Source organism: Hypomesus nipponensis, chromosome 13, assembly GCF_054491055.1.
Source record: "Hypomesus nipponensis isolate SF chromosome 13, ASM5449105v1, whole genome shotgun sequence".
In the NCBI taxonomy this organism is placed as follows: domain Eukaryota; kingdom Metazoa; phylum Chordata; class Actinopteri; order Osmeriformes; family Osmeridae; genus Hypomesus; species Hypomesus nipponensis.
Window position 1 is genome coordinate 7232501 of NC_140373.1, and position 10990 is coordinate 7243490.

Consider the following 10990-nt stretch of genomic DNA (forward strand, 5'->3'; position numbering starts at 1 on the left):
CAAATTGAGTTGACGCGTGTGTGTGTTCTCTCCTCCGAGTCGGAGCGTGTTGGAGGGCGAGCGAGCTGTCTGATAATGCGTAGCTCTCCCACTCTGAACACGGTGCAGACCCTGGAAGACCAAGCCGACTACTGGTGTCACTTCCCCTCACCGCAACCATCAGTAGTGGAGCTGCTTCTGAACGGCTGTCTCCTCTTACAGCCCGGCCGTCTGTCACTCTCTCTTTCTCTTTCTCTCTCTCTCTCTCTCTCTCTCTCTCTCTCTCTCTCTCTCTCTCTCTCTCTCTCTCTCTCTCCCTCTCTTCTTCATTTGATCTCTCTCCCCCCTCTTCCCTTCTCTCTCTTTCTCTCCCTCTTATCCCTCTCTCTCTGTCCCAGTGTCCCTGTCTGTCAGTGCGTTCTCAGTGTCAGCAGAAATAGAACGAGAAACAGAAAAGGGTATACATCTCTTTCTCCTTTAATGAATTGATCGCCGGAGTCAAATCCCTTTTTGTGTTCTGTTTTTTTCTTCTTCTTGTTTTTCTTCCCCCCCCCCTTTCTGTTGTAAACAATAGTACTAAAGATGATGGAGGGAGGGATTTAGGGGAAGGTGGGGGGCAAAGGGGGGGAGGTGGATGGAAGCTGTTTCCCAGGGCCAGCTCCCCTTCTCCCAGCCACACAGAGAGAGGCTTGTCTCCAGGGCTGATGTCATAGCACAGGGCTCTCTCCCTGGTCTCTCTCCCACACTAGCTAAGGTATCAGTGGCTGGAGCTCCACAATGACTCCTGACCCCAGGGACAGGGCTACACTGTTGTTGTGTGTCTGAGTGGTTGTAAGGCTGGAGAGGAGCTATCCCACTACAGCTTTATCAGCATGGCTCCACCACAGCCTTCGAAGAATCCCGGCCTCCTAGCCTCCTAGTCTCCTAGCCTTTCAACCTCCCAGCCTCTCAGTCTCTCAGCCTCCCAGTCTCCTAGCCTCCCGCCCTTTCAGACCGTCTATCTAATCCCGTCGCTAACATTAGACTCCCAGCTTCGCCTTTCTCTCCCACCCCCTGACTGTCTGGGTTTAAAAGTAAACGGTTCGCAGTCCTAATCTTCACCCATTGAAATGCAGTGGAGGTGGTTTGGAACAGACCCTCGAGTGATGAGGTAGCCCCGTCTGTGAGTTACAAAGATGACCTCTTGGTCTAACGGTAGAGTGCATCGGCTTGGGAAGCCGGCGACCCCGGGGTTCAGCCCATACAAGCAGTGGAGAGGGTAGCAGGGATGAGGTACCAAGGAAGGATTACATTCATCCTTAATCTTCCTGAAGAGCAATTCATCCAGGAGAAGCAGTCGCTCCAGCAGTGTGCTACGTGTTGTGCTGCGTGCCTGCAGGAGCGGGGATGGCGCGCCTACAGGGGAAGAAGATCCAGTATGAATCATTGATTTCAATAGAGCACCACAGTACAGACCAGACTACAGAGTATAGGCCAGCCCGTCTTTATTGAACATGAGGGGTATGAACCCTAACATAGAACCACAGACACACATTAATAGCCTGCAACCACGCTGTAACTACCATGCTACCGCATGTCTGTGTGTGTGTTTGTACATACAGCTTGTTTGCTCATTAGAGTTCTCTGGATCAACAATATGAAAGCAGTTCAGCCTCATGGTCTTGCCATGTTTAAGCACAGTGTGTGTGTATGTGTGTGTGTGTGTGTCTGTGTATGGGTCTGTTTGTGTGTGTGTGATTCATTCCAGAGCAGGTTTAGTCCTCATAAAATATTCATTTTGGTTGTGCCGAGCTCTGTAATTGCCATCTCTCAGCCTGAATTATTTATCTGAGCTGCAGACTGACAAAGCTGTCTGTTACGGACACACACAGGAATCACAGACACTCATAGAGAGACAGACAGGGAGAGATGGACTCACACAGAGACAGACACATGGACAGACCCAGCCGGCAGTTCAGTGCTCCCTCTTCTCTCCTTAACTACTGGACTCCCAGATCAGGCAGCTTCACTTCATGTGTCCTCTCTTTACCTCTCCCTTTCTTCTTCTTGCTCCTTCCCCTCCACTCCACCCACTTTACCCTCCCTCCCTCCCTCCCTCCCTCCCTCCCTCCCTCCCTCCCTCCCTCCCTCCCTCCCTCCCTCCCTCCCTCCCTCCCTCCCTCCCTCCCTCCCTCCCTCCCTCCCTCCCTCCCTCCCTCCCTCCCTCCCTCCCTCCCTCCCTCCCTCCCTCCCTCCCTCCAGCTGATTGTCCTAGTGTCTTAGCTCTGCTCTGCTAACAGGGGAGCAGTGACCCGTCTAGCAGCTCTGATCGTCTCCCTGAGTGTCTGACAGAGCTAATGTGCTCTCTCTCTCTCTCTCTCTCTCTCTCTCTCTCTCTCTCTCTCTCTCTCTCTCTCTCTCTCTCTCTCTCTCTCTCTTTCTGTCTCTCTCTCTCTCTCTCTCTCTCTCTCTCTCTCTCTCTCTCTCTCTATCTCTGTCTCTCTCTCTGTCTCTCTCTCTCTCTCTCTCTCTCTGTCTCTCTCTCTCTATCTCTATCTCTCTCTCTGCCTCTCTCTCTCTCTCGATATCTCTCTTTCCCTTTATCCCTCTCCCTCTCTCTCAGTCTTTCCCTCTCCTCTCTGCTCTCTCTCTCTTTGCATGGCTGCTAAGTGACCCATGCTCGACACTTTAACAGCATATATTATAGATTAGAAATAAAACGGTTCTAACGGGCCAGAACCGATCTAGTCACCGACAAGTTCTCAGCAGCTGTCATGTTCCGACAGGCGTGAGTGAGAAATATCAGACGCAGAATGTTTAGAGACATTGTTGTGTGATATGGCAGTTCATTTTATTGACTGCTCCAATTTAAGCTGATGGAGCTGGAAAGGCTGGTATATGAGTGTGTTGTTTATATACAGAAAGAATGGAGTTAGGTCAACTCCCCCTCTCAGGAGACAGCATTACCTGCATTAAAACAGATCATTGCCACTCTCAGCTCTGCTCGCATTAATCATGAGCGCTTTCTTTAATATGTTTTTAATCAGATGCACAGAGGCCTGTTCAGACATGGTCAGCAGCAGCCTGGTATCATGATGCTAGCTCTGCACTCAACCCACATACGTACACACGCGCACACACTAGCCCTGTTTTTAATTAAGAATTCAAATCTGCCAAGTTGGCTGTTTGTAATCAAGGCAGTCTCTTTCAGGAATGGAGGAAGGTGTTTGCTTGAAGAGATGGAAAACCGCAGACAGACAGATAAGGGGAGGAGGAAGGAGAGGAGAGCTCGTGTTGACAAGAAACACCAGATAAATGCTGGTGCAGCTCTCAGATATGGTCACTGTGATGCTGCAAAGTGATTGGTTCAGGTCAGGAGCCAGGCCTGGGCGTGTTCTCCTGGAGACAGGAACATGCAGCCTACTGATGTGTTTGTGAATGAGGGTCCAGAAAGACACCTGCCATTACTGGTGCACTTTCAGTATTGTGTGTTCACGGATAGTGTGTGCTCATGGATAGTGCGTGTGCGTGTGTGTGTGTGAGAGAGAGTGTGTGAGGGAGAGAGGGAGTAGGGGTACAGTGGTATTAAGAGAAGAAAAGATGAAAAAGGAGGGAGAAAAGGAGAATGGCAAAGGAGAGGTTCCAATGGCCCATGTGCTTCCTGTGGCAACCCTCCTACCCCAGATAGGATGTTGAGAGCAGAGAGGAGAGCTAACGTCAAGATTCCTGTGTTTAGGTGGATGTGATCAGTGTTGACCCACGCAAGGCTAAAACAGAGAGAGAGATACAGAGGGAGAAAAAAAGAAAGGATGGTGGGTGGTGGTCGTGGGGGGGTTCTGGAGTCAGCAGGTTGTATGTCAGTGAATAGTAGCTCATTACAATCTGACATCCTAGACAAAGGAGGCTCAGTAAAACAGCCAGCCAGCCAGCCAGCCAGGGTGCAGCCTCCAGGAGTGCTGGGTAATCAATATTGCTGGCCATCCCAGAGTACCTCACAGCTGTGGCCCTACTCTCACCACCACTCAGCCAATTAACCCAGCCCTCCACTCACCATGGACCAATCACAGCTCAGCTTCTCAGCTCAGTTATGCTTGGCCATGATACAGACCCCACCCCACATCTAGTGTGTTCCTAGTCACCATGTTATATTCTATAATGTATTTACTCTATCTATCTTGTCTATCAGTTGTAGATATATGTGCTCAGTGAGATAAGCATCGGTTGGCTGACAAGTCCTACAATGAATGACCTATATAAAAAAAAACCTGAACTGGCAGAGTGCTTCTCCTCTCAAAGTCCTCCTCCTCTCATCCTGTCATCCTGCTCCCTCCCAGCGTGTGAACAGGAAACTGTTTAACTCTGTTTATCTCTGCTCCTCTTCCTGTGGCTGAGGCCCTCGTGGCTCCACTCCACGCAACAATAAAACACTCACTAGGGCTGTCCCTCTCCTCTCTTCTCCTCTCTACTCCACTCTCCTCTCCCCTCTCCTCTACTCCCCTCTCCTCTCCTCTCTTCTCCTCTCTCCTCCCCTCTTGTCTCTTCTCCTCTCTTCTCCTCTTCCTTCTTCCCTCTCCTCCCCTCTCCTCCCCTCTCCTCTCTCCTCTCCTCCCCTCTCCTCTTCTCTCTTCTCCTCTCCTCTCTTCTCCTCTCCTCTCTTCCTCTCTCCTCTTTTCTCTTCTCTCTTCTCCTCTTCTCCTCTCCTCCCCTCTCCTCCCCTCTCTTCTCTCTCCTCCCCTCTCTCCTCCCCTCTTCTCTCCTCTCCTCTCTCCTCCCCTCTCCTCCCCTCTCGTCTCCTCTCCTCTCGTCTCCTCCCCTCTCCTCTCTTCTCCTCTCTCCTCCCCTCTCGTCTCTCCTCCTCTCTTCTCCTCCTCTCCTCTCCTGGCCTCCAGTCATTACCGCCTGCTTATTTTTTGCACTGCAGTCTCCCTTCACGGTTAAGCTGAAGATAAAGGGAAAGAAAGAGAGAGAAAGTTGTGTTTAACTGTAAGGTGTGGAGTTAAATACGAGCTGGAGTGTGTATATATCTGAGAGGCGAGGCCATTAAGGTGATGGTGGGTTAAAGTCTTCGTCTTTCCTCTCCATTAGCTACTGTGTGAAGTCAGAGCAGCTTTGACAAGTCAAGCTCCCTGCATCGCAAGACACGTTTCAAGCTCTCTATCTCTGTCTCCTTCTCTCTTTCCCTATCTCTCTGTCCCTCTTTGACTGGGGTGGGAAATCATTAGGACCTGATTAATGACAGGTGTGTGTGTGTATGTGTGTATGGGACTACAGGATTAATTGCATGCCCCAGTAGCTCGGATCACCTTATCAGTGATTTGTCTACAGAGGAAGTTCCCATCCGAGATAAGAGAGTTTGAAAGAAATAGAGAGAGAAAGAGACGGAGAGAGAGTGTGTGAGAGAGAGAGAGAGAGAGAGAGAGAGAGAGAGAGAGAGAGAGAGAGAGAGAGAGGTGGGAGGAAGGTGGAGGACAGGACAGCAGTAGGGAGGAGCTTAGGGAATGAAACATGTCTGCTCAGCTTTTTGTTCCCTCTGACAAATCAAATTCTCCCCTGGTTTAATTGATAACTGCCTCGTCCAATTACGTCCCACATTACAACCCACAGTGGTCCTGTTCCCTGGCCTTCACCCTGTAGTCATTAGCTATGCTAATATCACTCTCTGTAGCCAGATATCACTGCACACACGCACATCTGCCCACACACACACACACACAGACCTGTCAGCCACGACTGAATATTGAGAAGGATGACTTTAATCAAAGCTAATTGCTGTTAATTTCTCTGGCTGACTCTACTGTCGCCATCTAATGCTCTGAACTCCTTGATATTTCATTACTGTAACTGACAATCTGACTGGAGCCTTTGTTTCAGATCCAGCATGTGTGTGTGACACCACTAAAGTTCTAATGACAATTAGAGAACACACACCGACGCATAAGAGTTTGTACGTGTGTGTGTGTGTGTGTGTGTGTGACCAGGTAAATAAAGGCAGTATTTCAGGGCTGATTGAGCCTGCTGCCTACTGTGGCAGGTTACGACTCAGCAGGGAAATAAAGACAGTGTCAGAGAATTAGAGCAGCTAATGGTCACAATGGTAATGGGGCGATGGGACTCACACACACACATACACCCACAAACACACACACACAGGCACACACACACACACATATGTACACTCTTTAATCCTAAAAGAGAGTTTGTTGGTGTCCTGAGGGTTAGCAAGCAATAACCAAGACAAGCTTTATTAGCAATGACTTGACGAGGACACAACCTTTATTAGCTAGCAGCTCCGAAACACTGAAAGGTCCATAGGATGCATCCATTACACCTACAGAAAACACAAAAGACGTCCTCATCTTTCTCTAGAGTCAGTTGGTTGGGTGTGTTTGTGTGTGTGTGCGTATGTCTGTGTGTGTGTGTGTGTGTGTGTGTGTGCATCCGTGCTCCAGCAGGAAAGTGTGTTTAAATGAGAGCAGGAAGGGGAGAAGTGTTCAGGGTTACTGATGTCATCTCACATTGTGATGTATGACTCCAGCCAGGCTTCCCACTGAGACCCAGGGAGAGGGGGGGAAGTGGGGGAAAGAAGGAAGGAAGGAGAGAGGGAAGGAGGGTTGACGAAGGGGGGGGGAGACATTGAGAGAGAAATCTGAGAAAAAAGGCAGAAAGCGTAGAAAGCAGCGAGAATGCGAGTGAAAGAGAAAGAGAGAGAGTGAGTAAGAGACAGAGAGACAGAGAGACGGTCGTCTTTTGGTCGGAGCAGGGCCTTCGTATTTGCCCAGCGAAATACATGTGTTAACTCAACAGAGAACACAATCAGAGAGCGAGCCCCCCCACAGAGGAGGGGAGATGAGACATTATGCTGCTAACCTTCTCTGGGACTGGGACTACGGGCTCCTCTGCTCCACCAATATTTGTAAATGGACACATCCATATTCCTCAACATGAACCACATATAGACGCTAACACCGAAGACAAGCACAGGCAGAGGGAGAGGAGGAGTCCCTCTGATAGAGGAGACATTTGGATCAGTTTGCTCAGAACAAGCAGAGCGTGTGTCTGTGCGCGTGTGTGTGCCAGTGGTGTAGTGGTGGTCAAGAAGGAGCATGTGTGTGTGTGTGTGTGTGTGGAGAGTGTAGTGTGTAATATAGTGTGTTGTGTTCAGCGTGCGGTGTCTGGGTGCTCGTGGAAAATAGACTTGAATCCTCAACTGTGAAAACGCTAACTCTTTGTGGCTTGTGTGCGATGAGGGTGCATGGTTTGTGTGGGTATGGTTTGTGTGTGTGTGTGTACGGTTTGTGTGTGTGTACGGTTTGTGTGTGTGTGTGTGTGTGTGTGTGTGGGAATAGTGAAGCAGAAAGACAGTAAGCCTGCACCTTTCAACTCTGTCTGAACACTAAGCTCCCAGATCCCGCCTCATCGCCGTGGAAATGGCCTGCTCCATCTTAAACAGACCATAATGAGCCCTTACTGAGGCGGACCAAGGGAGGGATGGGAGAGAAGACAGGAGCTGAAGACAAGTGAATGAAGAAGAATGAAGAGGGAGAAAGAAAGGCAGGAAACACAGAGATGGGGGAGAGGTGGAGGGAGAGAAGGAAGGATAGAGAGAGGATGATGTGAGGAGAGACTATAAGGTTTGAGGCTTTGTGTTTCTCTGATGTGAACATAATCTCCCAGGAGACTGTCTTGATTGGCTGACAGTGTTTAAGAAAGGCTGCTAATTGGAGAACTGTTGTTGTTGGAGGATGGAACCAAATTGACTGACTGTATCTGACAAAAGATTCTGATTGGCTGACAGGATGCAGGTGTAGGGTTCAGGCCTAATTACAGAGGGCAATGTTGGATAAGGAGTTCTGTATATGGATGGTATTGTACCCACAGTGTATGTTGGCAGTAATATGTCCCTGTGTTTGTGAGCATGGGATTACTTTGGCTAACTTGGTTTTGTCCCTTTTGCTCTCTTTCAGATTTTTCTTGAAATTCTTCCTCAAGTGCAACCAGAACTGTCTGAAGAATGCTGGGAACCCACGAGATATGCGCCGCTTCCAGGTAAATCACACACACACACACAGGCACACACACACACACAGCCAAAGTTGTTCATTTCCCTAAAGGGCAGGTGTGTGAGCGTTTTTCAGTGGACCAAGCCTTCCCATCATGCCACATTCTGGTGCTGTGGAGCTTATTGCCTTGCAGATGTATTTAAGCAGGTCAGCGAGGATGGAGAATATGGGAGGGTAAGGCTGGAGTGGCCCCTCTCTCTCTTTCTCTCTTTCTCTCTTTCTCTCTGTCTCTCTCTCTCTCTCTCTCTCTCTCTCTCTCTCTCTCTCTCTCTCTCTCTCACACACTCCTTCTCTCTCTCTCTCTCTCTCTCTCTCTCTCTCTCTCACACACTCCTCTCTCTCTCTCTCTCTCTCTCTCTCTCTCTCTCTCTCTTTGTCTCTCTCTGTGTCTCTCTGTGTCTCTCTCTCCCTCTGTGTCTCAGGGGGCCAGAGGCTGCAGCTGTGCCTCTCTCCCTCTCTCGTCCTGGCAGGCTGAGCAGGGCAGGGTTAGAGAGGGGGTTAGGAGAGGGCTACAGTTACACCCTGACGAGCTATGCACTGGGGAACTTCACTTTTTCCAGATAAATCACCACGAAAAGTCGGAATATCTATCTCTTTAAATGGCCTTTCCTTTCACACTTCCTCGCCACAAAAACGTCAGCGAGAAGGAAATATATTAAAGAAATACAAACGTGCTTAAAAATATTTATGCAATTGTTTGATTTGTTGTATTGTCCAAAAATGGACGCACACACACACACACACACACACACATACACACACACAGCCTCAGCCAGGGCTGTGGAGCCTGCAGTTGGGAGACCAGAGGAGGTTATCCAGGGAGGTTATATATAGATGTATCTGTGGAACACAGCTCTTTGAGAACAACACCATCCCTCTCTCATCCTTCATCCTTTGCTGTTGCCGTGGCATGTTGCCGTGGCGGCCTGCCGAGGCGGCTTGCCGTGGCAGTGGTGATATTGATCCATGCGTGTGGAGCAGAAGGTCAAGCCTGGACTGAGTAAAAGTGTCCTCTCTGTCTCCTAGGCGACTAACACAAGCATCCGTCACCAGCGATCTGGCTGTCCGCGTGTGGACTATGACACCGCCTTCCCTCCCTCCCTCTCTCCCCTCGCCCCCAACCTCCAGTTAGACAGGAGGGCGTCTACTCTCCTCTCGCTGCCTCTAATCTCAGCCCATGACACCCCCCCTCCCTCCTTGTCTCCCCTCCTCCCTCCCTCCTCCCTCACCCAGCCATCCCCCTGGTTTAACAGGACTTAACAGCATGTCAGGCCCCTCAGCAGAATCACTGCTGGCTCAGCCAGCTCAGCACCTAGTGCAGGAGTGTGTGTGTCTGTGTGTCTGTGTGTGTCAGTGTGTGTCTGTGTGTGTCTGTGTGTGTCTGTGTGTGTGCATGTGTCCTCATCAGCATGCTGAAGCCCAGATGAACCCTTCCTCTCCTTCTTTCCCCCTCTCATCCCCCTCTCCACAGCCCACATCCTCCTCTCGCAGCACAAGCTCAGACTCTCCTGTATGAACTCATACAGGACGTGCAGATGGGCTTAGCAGACAGGAAGGGAACTTTGCCATATGTGACAGATAATAGAAAAGTAATACCCTGACTCCCGTGGATATATCGTCACCATCGTTATTGAAATTGCCCTCTTCCATAAATTCAGTGTTCTGCTGCTCAGTTTTAGACTTTAAATCACATGAGAAACACAACACTAAAAAGGTTAAAATACATATTTTTCCATTTGAAAGGTTGTAGCTACGGAGCCCCTTCCCTCTCTCTCTCTCTCTCTCTCTCTCTCTCTCTCTCTCTCTCTCTCTCTCTCTCTCTCTCTCTCTCTCTCTCTCTCTCTGTCTCTCTCTCTCCCTTTCTCTCTCTCTATCTCTCTGTCTCTCTCTCTCTCCCTCCCTTTCACTCTCTCTCTCTCCATCCCTTCTCTGTCTTTCATCCCGTCCTCTGGACTAAATGCCATTTCCAGAATACATTTCACAGACTCACAGACTCTCTGTCTGCTGCCAAGCACACGAACCTCCGCTGGCAAGGTCGAGCCTCCCGCCGTCCCGCCCCCGCCCCCACCCCTCCGCCTCCCCCTCTCTCGTACAACCACCTCCCCCCTACCCAGGCAGTCCTCACCCCTATCCAGCCCTGCACCAGCCAGCCAGCCGGGGGGTAGGGGCGGGGGTGGTGGGCTGAGGGGGGGGGGGGGATCCATCATTCTGGCCTGTCCCTACTCTGAACCTGCCTGCTAGAATGGAGCTCTTTTAGTACTTATGAAAACACTGACTGAATTCCATTGACACGTCGAGGTCAGCGAGCAGGCTGTTCTCAACCTGGGGCAGCAGCCTGCACAGCCTGTATCTGTGCACTGCCTGGTTGACTGCCTGGTTACAGATACATTCTCTATTCATCGAGGCTCCAGCCTGGCCCAGCCCTGCTCAACTCAGCGCAGCCCCCATTCACATGCTAAACAGACCCTCCTCTCCATCAGCTCTCTGCTGCTGTATAATTAGGATTGTTTAGTAAACAGAGAGGGAGGGGGGCTGCTTCACTCCGGTCTGGACCACCCCTATAGGTAGACACCCCCTGGGTGGTGTGTGTGTGTGCGCGTCTGTGTGTGTATACGCACGCGTGCGCGTGTGTGTCTTGGGGACAGTCTCTGTTGCACTGCCTGGTCGGCACTCACTGTGCTGCTACGGAGGGCCAAATGAGATAACAGCTAATCAATGATATCAGTACATCAATGGCAGACTGTTAGAACAGTCAAGTGTTTGAGAGAGGAGGGCCACCGGCTCGCAAAATACAGAGGTAGAGAGACAGAGAGAGTGAGAGAGTGAGAGACAGAGTGTTAATGTGTGATAAGCAAGCATGAGAGTATGGTGGTGTTTGTTACGCTAAGTGGCAGATGAATGGAGGCTGCTGCACTAGGCTTAGACAAACCACTGATGTGGAGAGCAGAAAGAGGTGGAGTGAGAGGAGAGAG

At 50.3% G+C, this 10990-nt stretch overlaps 1 protein-coding gene across 1 annotated transcript in view; it reads left to right on the forward strand.

The window, feature by feature from the left end:
* The window catches only part of ebf3a (EBF transcription factor 3a), a 71334-nt gene that overhangs the window by 33037 nt on the left and 27307 nt on the right, over nucleotides 1–10990 (forward strand). Inside the window, exon 7 of the mRNA XM_084670163.1 lies at nucleotides 7923–8004. Coding sequence (XP_084526289.1) covers nucleotides 7923–8004 — 82 coding nt within the window. The remainder of the gene's footprint in view (nucleotides 1–7922; nucleotides 8005–10990) is intronic.